Source organism: Arvicanthis niloticus, chromosome 9, assembly GCF_011762505.2.
Source record: "Arvicanthis niloticus isolate mArvNil1 chromosome 9, mArvNil1.pat.X, whole genome shotgun sequence".
In the NCBI taxonomy this organism is placed as follows: Eukaryota; Metazoa; Chordata; class Mammalia; order Rodentia; family Muridae; genus Arvicanthis; species Arvicanthis niloticus.
This window is the reverse complement of record NC_047666.1, coordinates 79,517,512-79,538,579: the sequence shown is the minus strand read 5'-3', so window position 1 is coordinate 79,538,579 and position 21,068 is coordinate 79,517,512. Positions and strand designations below refer to the sequence as shown.

General features: G+C 43.0%; 1 protein-coding gene across 2 annotated transcripts; it reads left to right on the top strand.

Annotated features, from left to right (window-relative positions):
* Positions 1-13,497: 13,497 nt before the first annotated feature.
* On the top strand, positions 13,498-20,553 carry Kcnj8 (potassium inwardly rectifying channel subfamily J member 8). Of its 2 annotated transcripts, none has more exons than XM_034511804.2 (3): positions 13,498-13,662; positions 14,530-14,977; positions 18,716-20,553. In XM_034511804.2, the coding sequence occupies exons 2-3, from the start codon at positions 14,604-14,606 to the stop codon at positions 19,614-19,616; spliced, it is 1,275 nt and encodes a 424-aa protein (XP_034367695.1). In that variant the 5' UTR covers positions 13,498-13,662; positions 14,530-14,603; the 3' UTR covers positions 19,617-20,553. The 2 variants fall into 2 exon arrangements, with proteins under 2 accessions (XP_034367695.1, XP_076796907.1); XM_076940792.1 differs by having other exon boundaries at positions 13,518-13,662; positions 14,535-14,977; positions 18,716-19,765.
* Positions 20,554-21,068: the final 515 nt, after the last annotated feature.

Genomic DNA, 21,068 nt, shown 5'->3' with positions numbered 1-21,068 from the left:
TTCATTCTCTACAAGTTTTCATCTTCCTTCTACTGCACGACCTTCTCTGCTGCCTTTTTACCTTGCACATAGACTTTATGAATGACTTCATGTGCTCTCATCTTCCATGAAGCCTTTATGAAAGGTTATAGAGATAATTTTCAAGCCATGTCTGTGTTTCAAGTTGTCTGCCCAAAGGATCAGGTGAGTGAGTAGTCAGCTTCCTCCAGCAGCTCTTTCTGGGTGCCTAGGACAATTTTGTCCTTTATCAGTCTAAGTCAAGGATTTGCCTCTGAAGTCAAAGCTTGTGATTCAGTGGTACATATAGATCAGAAGTAAAGTCTGGAGTCAGGGCTGGGGGTGGTTCAGTGGTTAAAATACCCAAGTTCAGTTCCCAATACCCATGTTGGATGACTCACCCTCACCTATAATTACAACACCAGGGTCTGACTTCCTCTTCTGGCCTCCGTGAGATGCCGTACTCTCATGTGAACATATGCTTTTCTGCCACACACGTGTACACTTAATTAGAAATAAAATAAACCTCCTTTTACAAGATGTAAAATTTGATAATGAGAAGTTAACACAAATTAGAGGTGACATTGTAAGAAACAATATCAGAAAACCCAAACCATAAGCAGTCATCTTCAGAAAAAGATGATTGTAGTGGGAGGTAATAGAAACAAGACATTGGCAGGACTGCTATGCTACCTCTTTCAGTCAGCTCCCTGGAGTCCACAGCTCTAAGCATGGCTCAAGGGCCAACTCCACCACACCCATGTGGTAGGTATAACAATACCCAGTACCCGGTAGAAATAAGACTCTTAATGTTTAAGATTAACCAAATAGATTTATACATTAGCAAATACTCAATACACAAGATATCCACACAATTAGAATTGTTAATCCAATTACCTAACCTTGATATTCTAACTATGTTAGACTGCTAGAGACAGGTGAAGATCTGCGGGCATCTTCTCTCCTTCTCCTTCTCCTCCTCCTCCTCCTCCTCCTCCTCCTCCTCCTCCTCCTCCTCCTTCCTTTCCTTCTCCTTTTCTCCTTCTCCTTCTCCTTCTCCTTCTCCTTCTCCTTCTCCTTCTCCTTCTCCTTCTCCTTCTCCTTCTCCTTCCTTCTCCTTCTCCTTCTCCTTCTCCTTCTCCTTCTCCTTCTCCTTCTCCTTCTCCTTCCTTCTCCTTCTCCTTCTCCTCCTCCTCCTCCTCCTCCTCCTCCTCCTCCTCCTCCTCCTTCTCCTCCTTCTTCTCCTTCTCCTTCTCCTTCTCCTTCTCCTTCTCCTTCTCCTTCTCCTTCTCCTTCTCCTTCTCCTTCTCCTTCTCCTCCTCCTCCTCCTCCTCCTCCTCCTCCTCCTCCTCCTCCTCCTCCTCCTCCTCCTTCTTCTCCTTCTCCTTCTCCTTCTCCTTCTCCTTCTCCTTCTCCTTCTCCTTCTCCTTCTCCTTCTCCTCCTCCTCCTCCTCCTCCTCCTCCTCCTCCTCCTCCTCCTTCTCCTCCTTCTTCTCCTTCTCCATCTCCTCCTCCTCCTCCTCCTCCTCCTCCTCCTCCTCCTCCTCCTCCTCCTCCTCCTCCTTCTCCTCCTCCTCCTCCTCCTCCTCCTCCTCCTCCTCCTTCTCCTCCTTCTTCTCCTTCTCCATCTCCTCCTCCTCCTCCTCCTCCTCCTCCTCCTCCTCCTCCTCCTCCTCCTTCTCCTCCTTCTTCTCCTTCTCCTTCTCCTTCTCCTTCTCCTTCTCCTTCTCCTTCTCCTTCTCCTTCTCCTTCTCCTTCTCCTTCTCCTTCTCCTTCTCCTTCTCCTCCTCCTCCTCCTCCTCCTCCTCCTCCTCCTCCTCCTCCTCCTCCTTCTCCTCCTTCTTCTCCTTCTCCATCTCCTCCTCCTCCTCCTCCTCCTCCTCCTCCTCCTCCTCCTCCTCCTTCTCCTTCTCCTCCTCCTCCTCCTCCTCCTCCTCCTCCTCCTCCTCCTCCTCCTCCTTCTCCTCCTTCTTCTCCTTCTCCATCTCCTCCTCCTCCTCCTCCTCCTCCTCCTCCTCCTCCTCCTTCTCCTTCTCTTCTTCCTTGTTCCTTCCTCCTCCCAACTCCTAGCTCTGCCCACCTCTTCTCCATCCAATGGCAGAGCTCTACTGCTAATACAATGGGCAGAAAAAGTCCTGCAATAGATGATGCACTGAGATGAGCACTAGTGCAATGTGATGGGCACTGATGCACTGCACTGAGAGCTGATGCACTGCACTGAGCGCTGATGCACTGCACTGAGCGCTGATGCACTGCACTGGGCATTGATTCACTGCACTGAGCGCTGATGCACTGCACTGAGAGCTGATGCACTGCACTGAGCGCTGATTCACTGCACTGAGAGCTGATGCACTGCACTGAGAGCTGATGCACTGCACTGGGCACTGATGCACTGCACTGGGCACTGATGCACTGCACTGAGCGCTGATTCACTGCACTGAGAGCTGATGCACTGCACTGAGAGCTGATGCACTGCACTGGGCACTGATGCATTATATTGAACAATGACTATTTTTATTTTTAGGGGGAGGGGTATTTGAGAAAGAAAATCTTTCTTGTTCTGTTTCTGCATGACCAAATAAGCTGGCCAACAAAACTTTTGTTCCAACGTCTCCCAGCCATCCTCTGCCATGGCTGAAGGAAAAGTCAAAGAAGGATGGTGGGGTTTTTTTGTTTGAAAACAAGAAATCAAAACAAAAATCTGCTATAAGGAATCACCTCCTGATAGTGCCTTTTAAGCCCATGGTTTACTTTCCCACAGAAATAACTTTAATGCCACACAGTCTACAGGAGACATTTCTCACAACCATTCAAGCAAGCAGTAACATTCATCTAGAGCTGTCTTCACCGGCCGTGTTAGGGTTTCAGACCCATAGACTTTACATGTATCCTTCATTTCTTACAGCAACCTTCAAGCCTAGACACTCAACAGTGCCAAACATTTAACCCAAACTTTGCATGTCTGTGTCCTTGGCAGAGAAAAGAGGAAACGGTGGAAAGGAGGTGATGTGTGTGATAATGGGACTGCCCTTTTGATTCCTAATTCTAGGATATAGTCAGTGTGAAAAAAGGTTATATTAGGAGCACAAGGCATCTAGAACTTTGTCCAACAATGTAGGGGGGAAATTAGCAAGCCTAATATTTCATGAGGAATTCTTGGCTCAAATGGTATTTTAATAAAGCTTAACTATGCCTGCCAATAAAATATCGGGATGAAATAATGATTTATGGTTTAAATATTATATAACCCCTGTAACTTCTGGTATCATCTTCTATCAAACAACAGGAGGGAAATAAAATCATTGGGAGAATGAACAGAAAATAATATGACATCAGTTCACACGTTAATAGAATACATATGATAAAAATCATCCCTTTAAAATTTTCCTCCAGGGCTGACATACACTAAGGATATGATGAAATCACTGCAAGTATGATCTATTTTAATCTTTAAAAAATTGTGAAGCAAATTCTTTATCTCCCATTAAAATTGAGGGCCAATGAATCCAACTTACCTGAGCTTCAGTGGACCTTCGAGGTGAATTTAAGCAAGCTGACTTCCAGGCTGTGTTTTTAACTGTGAGATTCACTGAAGACCAGACTGGTGAGTTAATGTCTCTGGAGAATAAGCAATTTATCATGTATATTGTGTACAATAAAAGAAGAACTATGTGACTATATTTGGGATGTTACTGACTAGGAACTGAAGGGAATTAGAAGTCTGGGCTGTATAACACTTAGCATCCATCACTCAGTGATGTGTTCCTGTCTCTTCATATGTAAAAAGCCAAACACAGGCCCAGTACAAACTGCTTCTATGCTGGACTGAGTTTTTTTCACCACAAATGAAGAAAACTGATTACACGATTACAAAACAGACTCCAGTATGAAATATTTGTAATGAGATCTTAGGACAAATGCCACATCTTATGTATACTACATATTTTTTAAAAATCACAAGATCTATCTCCCTTTAAAAATAAATTGATATTCTAATTCTGTAATGGTGAAATTATATATTCAAGATGAGAAATTGTATAATTGTAACCTCAGAAAATGAAGACCCTTGAGTTTTTGGTAAAGACAAATAATATCTCTGTGTTACAGTAAAGTGTAGATCATTAATGAAATTTAAAAGAGTAAAATGTTATCACACATTCAAATTTAAATTGTTTGAGGAAATTAAAAACCTAGATTAATTTTTTAAAAAAAAAATGTGTATTTTAATGCAACGTTTTTCAGACACATTAGTTTCACATATAAAGTCACAGTGCTTGTGACAGAATACACAAGAGCCATGCAAGGTCAAGCCAGCCAAAACACCAGTGTCAAGGGGAAGAGTGAGCATCTTCTTCCTACCCCTAACTAAGATGGCATTTGATAACTGATAAATGCTGCAGAAAAGTTATTTTTCATCAACAGTATGGCTCGTGGTAATTCAGCCACAATAGTAGATGACGACATAGCCAAGAGTTTATAGGTAGCTCTAACTGGATTAAATTGGCTTTAAAAAAAAAAAAAAAAACAGAAAGAAAGAAAGAAACAAAGAAAGCAAGCAAGAAAGAAACAAAGAAACAATGAAATAAAAAGAAAGGAAGGAAGGAAGAAAGGAAGGAAGGAAGGAAGGGAGGGAGGGAGGGAGGAAGAAACAAAGAAACAGAAAGAAAGAAACAAAGAAGGAACAAATGAGGACACAAAGTTGAATGGGTGTGGAATGAGGGTGTGGATCTCGGAGTTAGAGAATAGAGGTGAATATAAACAAAATTTCATGTATGAAATTCTCAAATAATTAATAAAAATATATAAATAGCTGAAAATGTTAGCATAAGAACTAACACAAATAATAACCTCTAAGGGGGGGTTTTAAAAGCATGAGTGTTTGTTGTTGAATTTATAAAAATGTGCTCAACACATTTCATCAGAAACACAAGCAATAATAACTACCTACCAAGAAAGTGGGCAAGGTACCAGTGGAAGGAAGAGAAGTGACATAGCTGATTTAGGATCTGGAAGAGTCTACCAAGGCAAAATATGTATTTACATCATATGTTATATTGGGATTCCATATGCACACAGCTCAACAAGTAAAGCAAAGGGAGAAAGAGCTAGGAAGCTGTCAAGAAGAGGCAGATATGTTCAAGGATGTGATGCTTAGCCTCCAAAGGAAGTAGCAGAATTGAGTTTTTAGCACAGTGCTAAGATTTGGACCTATGGCCTCACATAGGCTAAGCAACTGCTCTACCACTAAGCTATACTCCCAGCACCATCCCTACAAATCTTTCTCCCCCATAAGGCTCTGTGAACTTAATCAGTACTTTACCTGAAAGTTTCATATTCACTCATTTGTTTTAGAAATAAAAGAGAAGATCCCATTCAAATGCATAGAAAGCGTCTGTGGATTGGCAGCGGTTATATTCCTTTTTTTCTGAAAATAAATAAGCTTTATGATATTTTAAGTTAGAAACAAGTTCCAAGTACTTAATTCCAGTGTGAACCTGTTTAGGAAAAAAGAAAAACTGACCCTGTGAAAAGGTTTTGGCTCAGGTAATCTTTACCTGAAGTAAGACCACTGCTTTAATGATAGAAAAGAAACCCTCCAGCTTCCTCGGGCTTAAATCTAAAAGTCGCTTTAAATTTTTCAAATTTTTTTTAAAAGAACAAGCTACAATAAAACCAGGCGTGTATCACATCAAGGCTACACAAAGTAACCCAGTAGGAGGAAAACGTCCCCCCATAAGTAGGCAAAAGAACACCTCACTCCCACTGTTAGGATTTCCAAAAGAACACCAAGCTACTCATCCATAGTGTATATGCCAAGGAGTTAGGTTAGACCCCTACAGGCTCCCTGGTCTCTTGGACCCCCCCCCCCCCCCCCGTGAGTCCACCTAATGAGTGCATCTGCACTCAGTTGCTGGATGAAGTCGCTCTGGTTTCTTTGATGATGATTCTGCCAGGCCAGAACATTCTGCAGGAAGGAAAAACTGTAGGATGAAGGTTTTGTGGCTGGGTTGGTGTCCCAATCCCTCCACTTGAGGCCTCACCTGGTTACAGATGATTGGTTCGGGCTCCTTGTCCCACGATTACAAGGAGTCTCTGGTAGGATCACTCTCATAAAGCCCAGGGCGTTTCCACTGCACTAGGTTCACAGAATTCCACGTCTGACAGAAGGCTAATTTCCAAAAGATATATAAATAACTCAAGAAACAAGACATCAATAAAATGATCCAATTTAAAATGGGGACAAATATGAACAGAATTCAAAAAAAAAAAAAAACCTCAAATGGCTGAGAAACACTTAAAGAAATGTTCAATATCATTAGCCACCAGGGAAATGAAAATCAAAATGACTTTGAGATTCCATCTTACACCTGTCAGATGGCTAAAATCAAAAACAAAAGTGACAGCTCATGCTGGTGAAGATGGGTAGCAAGGGGTACCCCTTTACTGCTGGTTGAGAGAGCAAACTTATATAGTCACTATATGGCATTTCCCCGATACAGCATTTTCTCAGAAAATTCGAAATCCATCTGCCTCGAAACCCAGCTATACCACTCCAGGGAATATATCCAAAAGATGTTCTACCAGCCCACAAGAATACTTTCTCAACTATGTTCATGGCAGTTGTATTCATCACAGCAAGAAATTGAAAGCAGACTAGATGTCCTCAACTGAAGAATGGATAACATGGTACAGTTATACAATCGGATACTACTCAGCTGTTAAAAACATCATGAAATCTGCAGACAAATGTATGGATCTATAAAATATCATCCTGAGTGAGGCAACCCAGACCCAGAAAAACAAACATGGTATGCACTCAATTTTGTAAAGTAAAAGACAATCATGCTAAGGTCCACAGACCCAGAGAGGCTAAGTAACAAGGAGGGGTGGAAGGGGCTGCAAGGATCTCCCTGGGAAGAATAGATTTTGTAGGTGGACTGGGGGCAGGTGGGGTTGGGAACAGGCTGGATCAGATGGGGTGGGGGGGAAGAACAACTAGAATTGGGGGACATTTCGAGGATGAGGTAGGAAATTTTCAACCTTTATAATCCCTCTGCAGCTGGCAGTTTTTGAAAGGTGGTAAAAAGCAACCACTCAACAAAGAGCTCTGGGAAATGTCAGGTTTTTCTTTCCAAGCACTGCATGAGTCACTGAGTTTGCAAAACACAGGGACCTTTCAAAGCACAGGATAGAGCAGGACATCTTTGGAAATCTCTTCCTAAGCACTCAGCAATAGAGCAGAGACTGGGTTCTCTCTCTCTCTCTCTCTCTCTCTCTCTCTCTCTCTCTCTCTCTCTCTCTCTCTCTCTTCCTCTATCTCACTCTTCCTCTATCTCACTCTCTCACTCTCTGTCTCTGTGTCTGTCTGTTTGTCTCTGTCTCTATCTGTCTGTCTCTGTGTCTCTGTCTGTCTCTGTCTCTCCCCCCACCCCCAACAACTTCAGGTCCTGAACCAGCAGCTAACAGCATCTATTCCTCATATCTTGAGGATGGTGGTTGTCTGTTTTATTCAGAACTAGAATTTTATAGCTTCGTTGTAGAAAAGGCTCCCAGATACTCTCTCCTTTGTAGAAGGAGTCACTTTTCTCTTGATGACACTCAACAATTCCAGTAAAACAGATGTAGGCTACCTGAATTCTTGTTGCAGCAATAGTGTGTTGGTTGGTTCCCTTTCATTATCTGGTATCAGCCAGATTTAAGAGCTGAACAGACACCAATATGACTATACTGATTATGTACCATACTCTGAAGGTTAGTAAGGTCTCAGAATTAACACTCAGCTCTGATAAGGATGACATGGATCCCTTATTTTAGGTTAGGAAGCGAGCTGGGTAATAAGTAAGGTAATCTGGGGGCTATATCTCCCCTCTTCTTGTGATCACCTCTTGCTCTGACTTCTTGGTCAAAACCAACCCTCCCATACTAGTGAGAGCTCCTAATAAGTGCATATCACAGAGTAGGCACTATCCTCGGCACTGTATGCAGCATAACTTGTCCTGCCTCTGAGTGCGTCCATCTTCTTCTGTTCTTATAGCAAAACACATAAGATTAGATACTTTATAAGGAGAGGAGGTTTATTTGGCTTTATTTGGTTTAGTGACTGAAAGGAGAAGCTGGAGTTTACTTCCTGCCCTCATGTGTGGAGAGGACTTCACGGAAGGGAGCAAGGAGTGCCAGAGATCACATGGAACAGGAAGCCAGTGATTCAGACGTAACAACCTGCTCCCTTGGGAGCTAACTTATTCCTCAAGATTGGCCTTGTGTCTGTCAGCAGATGGATGGACATAGTGTACACACAAGATGAAATTTTCTCCGGTCCTACAGAGGGAGAAATGGGTAAAAATGAGATTTCATACTGAGTGAAATAAAACAGAGTTAGGAAAACAAATACCACCTGCTCTCTCACCCAGAAAACAGGGGCATAGAGAGAGGGCAATATGGTCAAAACATATGAGAGATGAGAGTGAATATGCCATTGTGAGACCCATCTCTTTGTACAATGAATATGCAGTCATAAAAGTTTTAAGAACAATGACCAACATTAATAACTTCTGAGGGCTATGTCTGCATGACTTACTCACCTCTTAAAATTTCCATTCTCTCAGAGCCTAGGGAGATGACTCAGTTGGTGAAAATGTGATGCAGATTGTGTCAGATGTCCCAGTGTCCGGCTAAAAGGCCAGGCTGCAATCATGGTGCTGAGGAAGCAAAGATTGAAGGATCCTTGGACTTTGCTTGTCAGCTAGTCTAGCCGAATTGGTCAGCTCCAGACCATTGAGAGATGGATCTCAAAAAAAAAAAAAAAATGAGGTGAATTGAGTCTGAGAAACAACACCTGAAATTAACTTCTGATCTCCAGTCACATGCATACCCATGTACATGTGCACCTGCACATATATGTGTACACACACAACATAAGCACGACACATACACACACAAAGTATTTCACTATCTCTCACACTGTCCCATACGAGGCCAGCTTTGGGCCCCAGAAACTCTTGCAGGACACATACAGACTGAATCCAAAGCACAACACTCTCCTCATAAGTCTGAGGCTTCTCATATCTCTGGGATAGTGTGTTTTTGTTTCATCTTATTGAAAGAATTTATGCCTTCTCATTACAGACATTTTAACTTGTGGTCAAGGATTTTATTCATGTTCTATCTTTGCCCAGCAAAACCTCAGAGGAGCATAAAACCACATCCCCAGGCATTTTTTTTTTCATGCAGCTGGACCATGGACAGAAAACTGTCCCTCAGAAAGAGTACACAGTGGGAAAACACCGGACACGAGAACAGACATTCTGAGCTTGCAGTACCTTTTCACTCACTAAGCGTGTTAATTTAGGTAGGTTATTTTACTGTGCTCTAAACTTGTAAATAACACAAGAAAGATAAGCCAGTTCTCACTGGATGGTTGTCACAGCCTCGTCACTGTCAGACCCTTGGTCCTTACTAGGTAAGTGAAGGGCTGGATGGACCACTGATGCATCTTATCTCTGTCTTCTCCACCCTTCCTCACCTCAGTTAACCACACTGCTCTTGTTGGTCGTCTTCAAGCATGTCAAGCTATTTCCTATGTAAAGCCTACCCAAGAGTCTTTGCATTCCCTGAACTGCTCACCACCATATGGGTTCTGGGGGGTACCTGTATATACAAGGTTTGCCACACATATCTTCCTCAGGTGGAGCTCACATTGTTTTTTGAGAACCACTCACTCACTGGCCTGAAGCTCTCAGATTAGGGTAGATTAGGCTAGCTGATCAATGAACTCCAGGGTTTCTTACCTCTGCAGTGCTAGGGTTACATATAGCCCAGGACAGCTTCGATTTTTACATGAGTATTGAATTTTAGTCTTCATAGTTGAAGGCCAACATCCTGACTGAGGCTGATTGTTCATAAGCACTTATGTTTCATAATATTTTTTCTTGCTTGCTAGGAAAGAGCAGAGTTTCTTTTATCCACTTAGATATAATTAAAAGGGATTGATTTTCATTAACCACTTCCCATCATGGCTTTTTGACTCCCACTCCGTCTTGAGTTGAATGCACAAGTTGGAGGTGAGTTCTTTTAATTTGCAATTCTGATGGATCGCTTTGACAAGATAAATGACCTAATTAAAAGAAGCGAAATACTTATTATGTATGTGTATACACCACACAGTCACACACAGCCACACAAACAGACAGACAGACAGACAGACACACACACACACACACACACACCTAGCTGAAAAAAAAATATTTTCTGAACTTCATGAAAGAGAAAACTGTGAAGAGTTAAACTGTCATTCTCAATTGATGATAACACTTTGAAAGTGAGTTTCTAACATGCTCTTTTGATTACTAGTTTATGTAATGTTTTATTAAGCCGATTCCAAAGCAATATGTTCCCAAATGGTTTAGATGAGGACATGAATAAAGAAGCACACCAAAAAATTAGGCCAACTGTCATCCCTGCTATTGACATGAGTTCTCCAGCTGTCATCTGGAAGATTTTTCTAAGTTCTGATGCCTAAAAGCTTACAAGTCAGGTCAAAGTCATCAAACACAAAGACCCCACCCTGCATCTCAGAAGTCCTTTTCGGGGCCTCTCCAATCTCTATTTGGTAATCAAAACAGCAGACAGTTGAGAAAGACACCACCAGCCACACACACACACACACACACACACACACACACACACACACACACCTGTGTCTGAAAGCACCTGACAAACTTTATTTCTTTAGAGAGTAGGGACTTCAAGAACTTCCTTGTATTCATTCTTTCTCTTGTTGCTGAGATAAAATACCTGAGGGACACTGTGTGGAGGGAGAAGTTGGTATTATGGAACACAGCCCTTCATGGAGGGAAGGCACAGCGGCGGCGGCAGGAGTTCCAGGCAGTGGCCCACACTGCACCTGCAGCCAGGAAGCAGAAGACATGGGTGCTGGAACTCAGTTCCCTTTCTCCTTTCTTCTTTCTTTGCTCAGTCTGGATCCCCAACTGCTAAGATACCGTCTATCCTCTGGATGAGTCTTTCCTCCTTGGCTCACAAACACAGCCACAGATGTGTCTCCTAGGTGTTTCTAAATCCAGTCAATTTAACAATTAAACCCAGCCACCAAACTCTATTTGTAAATAATAGCTTGCAATGCCTACAAAGAACCTGGAGGATACTCACTTGACATTGGCAATTATGTTGCTAAGAACTATGTTGCTGGGCTGTGCAAGGAGCATCACGCTCAGCCTGTCGCCTGTTGGTTTATGGGGGGGGGGGGCGCTTCCTGGATGCTGGTTAGATTCATTTCTGCTATGCCAAGGCTCTTGCCCACATTTCGCAGTTCTCTGCTTGTCTATGAAATATCTTTTTTCCCCTACTTTTCAATGTGCTCCAAATAGATCAAGTTTTTCAACTAATAGATTGGATACCAAACAATTCACAAATATCCTCCTAGTATCTGAGCCTTCACTGCTTTGAACTGAATTATCATGGAACTCTTTGTATTTTTTTTATTTAACATTTTTTTTTTTGGCCTGTATGAACGTCGGAGCACCCAGTGCATCCCTGATGCCTACAGAGGTAAGAAGTGGATATTGGATCCCCTGGAAGTGGAGTTATAGAAGGTTGTGAGCCACCCTGTAGGTGCTGGGAATTGAACCCAAGTCCTCTGGAAGAGCAGCCAGTGCTCTTAACTGCTGAACCGTCTCTCCAGGCCCTCCTTTCCTTTTTAATTACATCCATCATTGTGTCAGATCTTAGCAGTATCACATCTCTACGATCACTGTCCCGTAAGATCAGCAACACTGACACATATTTATATAACCCTGGCTATCTAAACACAAACTAGATGTTTAATAACCAGGCATAGTACATTGACTCTTTAATCCCAGCACTCAGGAGGTTGGCTCAGGAGGACTGCCTTGAATTTGAGCTGTGTCTTGGCTATATAGTAAACTATAAGCTGGCCTGGGTTACACAACAACGCACTATTTCAAAGGACAACGATAAAATCACATAAGAGAGAGGAGGAGAGGTGGAGCTCAGTTGGTGGAGTGCTTGTCTAGCACGCACAAGCTCTTAAAAAACAAAACAAAACAAAAACCAGACGTGATGATACACACCTGCACTCCTAGGACAAGGAAGACACAGGCAGGACGGTCAGAAGTCCAAGGTTACCATAGGCTGGCCACCCTGCAAGTTTGAGGCCAGCCCAGAACATATGACATCCTGTCTTCTGAAAAAAGTTTAATGTTTTTGCTGTTAAATTAATAGACAGTAAACTGCACAGCAAGGTGCACTTCAAACTGCACTTCAGTGGCGGAATTCACAACACAAATGACGTCTATGTGGCTGCCATCTGGCCACAACATGAATTACTGCAGAAAACAAAAGAAATGAAAAGACAGACAGGACAGTACCTCCAGCATGTAAGGGGTTAAACAGGTCTACCCACAGTGGAAAAAGGAAGGGAGAGGGGCTCCTCATTTTCCTTCATTAAAGACTAATTTTAGGTCTTTCTAGTAAATGAACATGTTGTTTATACTTCGTATACTCTCGACCCTCAAGTCTCGGAAAACACATAAAATTTCCAAGAATTAAAGTTTCCATTAATACAAGTGCCAAAAACAGAGGCTTGACCTGCTGGAGAAAGCACATTTGTCCCCCGTGGCTCCTTCTCAAAAGCTATAGAAAGACATTTACTGTATAATCTCTCTTGTGCGCAAATGAGCAGGCATATCATTCTGCAAATCTAGACAAGGGAGAGGCTTGTGGCTACGAGACATACGAGCCCTGACTGTGCTTGCCCGCCCCAAGGCAAGTGCGGTGCTGGGCTGTGGACAGACGTTCTGCTGGGTGTAAATTCTCTTTATTGGAAGAGACTATTGATGGGATTTTTGATGTTATTCTCTATTTTTGTTTTCATTTTTGTTTCTTTGTGTGTCTTTAAGTTCCTGAAAACAGGTCTTAGTTGGTGAAATCATTATTTGAAAGGATTTTAGCCCTCCCACCCCTTCTATATTCTAGCGTGAATAGATCTACAAGCTCAGGGACCCCACACTCACCCCACACTCACCCCACCCAAAACACCTACACTCTCTCCATCTGGTTTTATTCCATCTGAAGTAACCCAGTGATAGCCCCAAGTTACACTTAAAAAATAATAAATTAAAATCTCTTTGCGTCAGTGAACTTGGGCTCACAAAGTTCTCTGAGCAGCAAGCCTTTTAAAGACGTGTGTGCCTGTCTGGCAGCAGAGTCCGGGCTACTGGGAACCGAGCTGGCTGGTGCCTCCTCCCCCAGTGGTCCCTCCCTTCTGGCCGGCTCCCTGTCTCCCCCGGACTGGCCTCAACCTCCACGGCTCGCTCGGAGGTCTGGCCCCAGCTAGGCGGCTGAGGAGCTGGAGGAGCACTGCCACTAGCATCACTATCCCCAACTCCTACCCCGCCCTCCCCACTGCCCATCAGCAGGAGGAGAAAAGACAAACCCATCCCTCATCCTCCAGCCCTCCTCCCCGGCGTGCGTTGTGGATTGCACCTTCTAGAGTTTTAACTCAGTTCTGGAGGACCAACGTCCCCCGGATCTGCACTTTGGGAGGCCCCTGCTCCCGGGATGTGAGAGCCAGGGACCAGCCCGCCCTGTGCGGAGCTCCAGCCGCCGCCGGGGCACAACCCCGAGTCTGTAAGTTGCATTGTGCCTTCCGGGGAGAACAGGGGAAGCCGGCTACAGCCCAGCCAAAAGCCAAACAGCCAAGGTGTACCCAGCTCGGCTCAAGCTTTACAACTCCACTGCAGTCCTCAGCAGGGTCTCTGATTCCCCATGTCGCAAGTTAGTTTCCAGGATATAGTATGATAGGTCCAGAGGGAGGGGGGAGGAGGGGAGGCTGCGTTGCCTTTTAAAACGCATCTCGTTAAATCCTTCCAATTTAAAATCAATCATTTTCAAGTTTGAAAACGCATTGTTTGGTACCTTGTTAATCACAGTTAATATTTTCTTAATGAGCAGGAAGCAGTTTCTTCGCTGCTACTAAAAATAAGAATCCCGCCATCTTTACTTTTAACCTTGATACTTTATCTAAATAGTTTAGCAAGTAGATGGTGAACCCAGCTGGCTTTAATTTTTTTCCCTCAGCGGTTTTTGTAGGTATCCTTGCCCTAACTAATCCCGAGACACAAGAGGATTCTCTCCGAGTCTTTCTGTATATAGAGAAAATGCTTAATCAGGGTGATAAGGAGAGAGAGAGAGAGATAGAGAGAGAGAGAGAGAGAGAGAGAGAGAGAGAGAGAGAGAGAGAGAGAGAGAGAAGAGAGAGAGAGAGAGAGAGAGAGAGAGAGAGAGAATGAATGAATGAATGAGAATAGGAAGATGAGAAGATTCTTCTGGTTCTGATCAAAAGTTTTCTCTGGGATCCCAGACCTCAGACACAAATTAGGTCTCGTTCGTGTAGATCACGTCTTTAATTCAGTATGTGTGTAAAGCAGCATCTCTTTGTACAAATACCTGAGAAGAGAAAATGAAGTTGACAGTTCTAAATAAGCGTTTCTGTAGTCTAGGAGGACACGTGTGGAGGCAAGGAGCCACAGGTTCGTGCAGGTGCATAGGCGGGCTATGGTGCAAGGAAGATGCTGGCCAGGAAGAGCATCATCCCGGAGGAGTACGTGCTGGCGCGCATCGCAGCGGAGAACCTGCGCAAGCCGCGCATACGAGACCGCCTCCCCAAAGCCCGCTTCATCGCCAAGAGCGGAGCCTGCAACCTGGCGCACAAGAACATCCGAGAGCAAGGTCGCTTCCTGCAGGACATCTTCACCACCTTAGTGGACCTAAAGTGGCGTCACACGCTGGTCATCTTCACCATGTCCTTCCTCTGCAGCTGGCTGCTCTTCGCTATCATGTGGTGGCTGGTGGCCTTCGCCCACGGGGACATCTATGCTTACATGGAGAAAAGCACCCTGGAAAAGAGTGGCCTGGAGTCCACTGTCTGTGTGACCAATGTCAGGTAGGAATGAAATGGGGTGAGGCAGCGGTTACCATCAATGTAGAAATAAAATGCTCTTTCATCTAGTCAATTGTGAAATAAAGGGTTTTCATTGGACAATTCAAAAACAAAAAGCAAATATGAGATGCGTGGATGAGGCTAGCACATTAAAGTCTTTGTAAATGTAGTTTTATGGGTAGGTTTCTGAAAACGTGCGATTGCCTCTTTGTGCTAACCTTGGATGGGTTCAAAGAATTCCTGACTTCCCAAAACCACAGTTCATTCTTACCACAAGGATGCCCAATGTGCACCAGAATGTATCTCCAGTCAATCAAAAGCATTGTGCAAATACAAGAAACATTTTTTTCTGGAAAGCATTCTTAATTTTAAAATACACTAAAACTGAAATAATTGAAATAAATAAAAGCCCTTCTTTATTAAGTTTATTTTAGCATTTCTGACAGATTGTTTTAGATTTAAAAATTAAAGCTTATTCTAAAATTTAGAAGAGACAGTCTTAGTGAAAATTAGTCCAGGTTTTCACAAAGGGGGCTGAGTAACAGCAAGTGCAGACTGAAGTCTCCTTCCAATGCTTCCACAGATCAGAAACAAGACCTAAATTTGACTTCTGCATTTAGGGATGTTTCAAAGACAGCTAACCTGCACTTGGTTCCCATTGCTCTCTTTTGTATTCCAATGAGGCCCCAAACATTGCAATGGGGCAACTTCTTTAATTTGTTTCTTTGGGTGGAGACATAATTTATACCAATTGTGAAAATAATACAAATAAAAAATAAAAATAAAACAGTAATAACACAGGGTATTTTCTGAGTCATATTCCAAATTCACATAATTCATAAAGCAGAGAGACTGAAGAAGCATCATCCAGCCAGGAAACTGTTAAGAATGAGACTTTCAGTGGTCCTGAACTCTATAAAAGTAGCGGAGCATGGCACAGCTGGAGGCAAAGCGTCTCATGATCTTACTCACTCTTCCACTTGGTCAAGTAACTGCCAGGCCATCATGCCAAGGAGCGAGGTCACCTTAGACCACACACAGATTCCAGCTCAGATTTTGCAAGAGAGCAATGTACTTGATTGATTTAGGGCTTTACCACTGGGCAGATAGAACTTTCTTTTCTCAAGCTTTTGGCTCAAAAACAATATGAATAAGAAGCCCAGGTGAGCAGGCAATCAGGGACACAGAGAACAAAGGCCTCTTTGTGTTTAAACATTTCAAATGTGTTTAAGAGATTTGAAGTTAATATGCTATTTAATACTGTATCTCTCAGTGACTTACTGCTTTTGATATGGCTGGGGAGGGTATTCACATTTAAACAAGCGTCCAGTAAACAGGAAGGAAAAAGGCCCTGACAAAGAGAAGTAGAAAAAAAATGATCATGACAACCTTGAAAATAAACTAATTCTACTCACGATCTATTGTCACTATTCATGAAAAATAATCTAGTAACTTTAAATGTATATCATCAAGAGATTATTCTTTCTAGGACATTTTCTAGGAAGAGAATTTTATAGCATTCACTGGTTCCTAAAATCTGCTTCTTGTTACTTCTTATCCAAACAAGATATTCTGAAGAATATTTATCTCCTAGATGCATCCCTAATGGTGTTGAGCCGTGAGAAATGGTGTCAATGTTACAGTGAAGCAAAGATGACTTTATCAACATAACAGTGCCAGCTTTTAAATCTCACTTCTTATCACAAAGGTTTATTCTCTTCCTAGAGAACTTTAAAGATGGGCAGCATGTCTAATTGTTTGTGTTTTCGTTTCTTTTATAAATTCAGTGCCAGGCAAATCATCAAATTTGGAAGCACCTTTTTTTCCTCAGCCACTGTCCACCAGTATTTCCAACATCGCTTAATTGCTCTCACTTTAGGGTGGCTCACTTTCTCCTTTGCACAGATGACTTTCCCACGTGAGTCAGAAAATAGAAACTATGTTACTTTTCTTATTATCATTCAGCTGATGCCCCGCCCTCAGCCCTGCTCCAGTGAAGACTTTTTTTCACTTGAGATTGTTTAGCAAGACAGGTGTCCAGAAAAGATTAACTCTTATACTGGATAGAGAAATTGAATTCCATTTTAAAATAAACCATATAAAAACACAGTTCATGAACCATCTACCAAGCCATAGACAGACATTGGCCTCTTCTCTAACATATAATCCATTGTTAGAGCTCAGTGCTATACGTGTGCCCTCTTCTGAGACCCTTGTCTACTGTTGGTGGTATTTTCAACCCATGCTATATATCTCAAGGTGTGTAGGTAGGGCGGAAGTCAGTTCTTATAGTTTTGTTTTTCCCAATTTGCTTTTATACCATTTTAATTACATGCAAGTATTAAGGTCAATTCTAGGTTGAGGAACTAGCAATACCATAGATGCAAATAGTCAAGGAACAAGCAAGACAATAAACACAAATAGTCAAAGAACAAGAAAGGCGATAAACAAAGTCCTGCTATCACTCCTGCAGTTCTTACAGTTTTGCACAAACTGTTTTAGCCACAACAGAGAAAAAAATGTTCCTTTCCTACCCTCCACTTGAAAGCTGATGGATGTGTGTGGGCTCACACACTCTCCTGGCTTCCTGCCTCAGGGCAGTGTGTATTGAGTGCTCAAAGTTCAAATGTTTTGTTTGCTCATTGTGCCTGACATTCATAGATAATATTTTGACAGACTAATGTGTGGTTTCTCTTCTATGAAGTCAAAGAAGTGTGGAATTGGGGTGAGTGTTGGGAATAGGGGCTGTGAAGAAGCCACAGCAGTACTGGGTATGCAGCCAGGTGAAGAATTTGCTAATAACAAAATGTGATTCTTCCCAGCCAGACATAAAGCAGAATTGCCCAGGCAACTTTCTGAGACTCACTCAGATCCAGGAGGAGCCCTCCAAACCCTTATCTATTCACTAAGATGGGGAGGAGACGTGCAACCACAAAGAACACCTTCCCAAGAAAATCCTGACTCTGGTTGGCTCTTTTCCCTTGCTCCTTTGAGAACAGCAGGCCAGATCTGACAGGACTCACGGATGTAGTCATTATACATAGAGTCTTGACAGAGTCATTTACTAATCGACATTTGAATCTCCTTCAATAGTTTCTAAGTTTTCTGGGTCACATGGAAAACAAGATAATCAAGGAAAAACTTCTCCAAATGGAAAAAAACATTCTCCTTATTAAAATACTGTTTTCTGGATGACGTGTTTTATACCGTGTTTTACCGTTATACTAAATTTTGTCTACAGAACAATCAATTACTAGATAATGACTATAATTCTAGAAGCAGTAAATAATAAAACATCCAGCCAGTACTCAGTAGCTTCCATGTGACTCAAGTCTCTCAAACACGACTAGGTGATAAATAAAAAACACCTACCTGGTAGAAAATTCCAGAAAGTTAGGCTTTGTTAAAAAATGAAATTATATCTACAATTTATATTTAGTTGTTTATTTTATGAATGTCTTAACACAGTATATGATCTAGAAAACATTAGTGAAATCGTATCCCCAAATCTGGAGGTACATATATAGATATAAATGGAAAATGAAGAGGAGGGAGGGGGAGAGGAGGATATCAGAAGGTAGCGGGATTAGGGAGGGAGGGAGACAGGCGCAGAGAGGATGCTTGTATTTAAAACTAGTCTTTCCGGAATCACTAGGCTGTAGTGTCAGGCATGGCTCCTCCTGGGCTCTTTTCACCACCCACACGCTGACCTGGCATTATATCTGATATCATTCCTTACAGGTCATTTACTTCTGCGTTTCTCTTCTCCATTGAGGTTCAAGTGACCATTGGGTTTGGAGGGAGAATGATGACTGAGGAATGCCCTCTGGCCATCACGGTTTTGATTCTGCAGAACATTGTGGGTCTGATCATCAACGCGGTCATGTTGGGCTGCATCTTTATGAAAACGGCGCAGGCTCACAGAAGGGCAGAGACGCTGATTTTCAGCCGCCATGCTGTGATTGCTGTCCGCAATGGCAAGCTATGCTTCATGTTCCGGGTGGGTGACCTGAGAAAGAGCATGATCATTAGCGCCTCAGTGCGCATCCAGGTGGTCAAGAAAACCACAACACCAGAAGGGGAGGTGGTGCCTATCCATCAGCAGGACATTCCTGTCGATAATCCCCTCGAGAGCAATAATATCTTCCTAGTGGCCCCTTTGATCATCTGCCATGTGATTGATAAGCGTAGCCCCCTGTATGATATCTCAGCAACCGACCTTGCCAATCAAGACCTGGAGGTCATAGTGATTCTCGAGGGCGTGGTGGAAACCACAGGCATCACCACGCAGGCGCGGACCTCCTACATTGCAGAGGAGATCCAGTGGGGACACCGCTTCGTATCAATTGTGACTGAGGAGGAGGGAGTGTACTCTGTGGACTACTCTAAATTTGGTAATACTGTAAGGGTGGCTGCGCCAAGATGCAGTGCCCGGGAGCTAGACGAGAAGCCTTCCATTCTGATTCAGACCCTCCAAAAGAGTGAACTGTCACACCAGAATTCTCTGAGGAAGCGCAACTCCATGAGAAGAAACAACTCCATGAGGAGAAGCAACTCCATCCGGAGAAATAACTCTTCTCTCATGGTGCCCAAGGTGCAGTTCATGACTCCAGAAGGAAACCAGTGTCCATCAGAGTCATGAGGGCGGGACTTCTGATGACTGACAGCCTTTTAACAGTCACTCGCTGAGTCCTGATGACTGACAATCCTGAGACAGTTCATTGAGTTCTGATGACAGAAATATTGGACTCATCACCAGTTCAGGGCTGGAACACAGTATTCATATTTTAATGCACTGAAAAATATTCATATTGGAGAAATTAAACTTCCTGTACTAATAAACAATAACACACAAAGCAGAGGACTCACGGTTCACACTTGTTTCCCACCCGGACACTTGCTACATTCCAAGGTGACACTTTCAGACATTTTGAGAGACATGGAGTCACACAGTGATGATGGCACCTTCTACAATTCCTGCTCAGGTCTGTTGCCGAAGACAACAGACCTTCTCTTCCCTTTGCTGTTTATTTGAATTTTGGTTTGAAACATTCTTCAGCATGTCTTTCTGAGTTGGAGATGTCAGGGAAACCTGAGATCTTTATCTCTGACTCTCCTCTCATCTTAAAACTCTGGGTTTCTTCCCAGCAATCTCTGCAGTCGGGTTCAGTTGGCCTGCATGTTTGAGCTTCTGTCACTTAGCAGAGGTGAGATCTTCTCCCAAAGCCCAGTTTTATCATCCTTAATGCCTGCAACTTCAAGGAAGGGCAGAGGACAGAAATGTCCTTGGTTGACACAGTGTGTGGTGTGGTAAAACATGGGCAGCTGGAAAGCCTTTTATTCAGAGTTTGGGGCTTGAATTTGTTTCTTATATGAGTCATTGAATCACATGGGTCATCACCAATATGTTCAAATCTAACCTTAAAAGACACATGATTCTAACCAAGTAAATAGCACCTGCTGGGTTAAGTGAATTATTCCTTAAAAAAAAAAAAATGTATGACTTGGAACTCTAGACTCAGAGATCAAACAGGGGCTTGAAGCTCTGCTTGCCTGCCTAATAAAATACTCAAAACCTACTATTGTGTCTTCAGAGGCCAGTGTGCACAAAGGCCTGGGTTTGGTTTCCAGCACCTCTCAGCATGAGCCAAGCATATGCTGCTGCAGCACCTGTTACCCTAGCCTGAGCAGGTGAAGAAGAGCGTCTAAGCTCAGGTAAGCCTCAGCTACAAATCAAATCTGAGGCCAGCCTGGACCACCCCACCCACAAAAGAAAAGTAAAGGAAAGGAAGACAATGAGCAACAAAAACAACCCCACAAATGTTTTATTCCCACCCAAACACCCCTTCTTTTCTCCAGCTTTCAGGTCATTCAAACCAATATTTAGAGGTCAGCCTTGATGTCTGCTTCATGGCTTCTATGCCATTTGCTGGTAAATATATCCAGAGTGCAACTGTCTCCCTGTACTGCCTCCTTCCTGGTCCAGTAAGGCCTGCTTCCCACAGGTTGCATATGAAGTCTGACAACTGTTGAAATATGGAGACATTTCTTTAGCAGTAACTGAAGAAAATGTCTTTATAAAACAGTCTTTAAC

What these genes read in the sequence shown, in the direction of transcription:
- Kcnj8 (XM_034511804.2), top strand. Translation starts at nt 14,604, where the DNA reads ATGCTGGCCAGGAAGAGCATCATCCCGGAGGAGTACGTGCTGGCGCGC. An exon ending in GTCTGTGTGACCAATGTCAG is followed by an intron (nt 14,978 to 18,715) that starts GTAGGAATGAAA and finishes CATTCCTTACAG; the next exon opens with GTCATTTACTTCTGCGTTTC.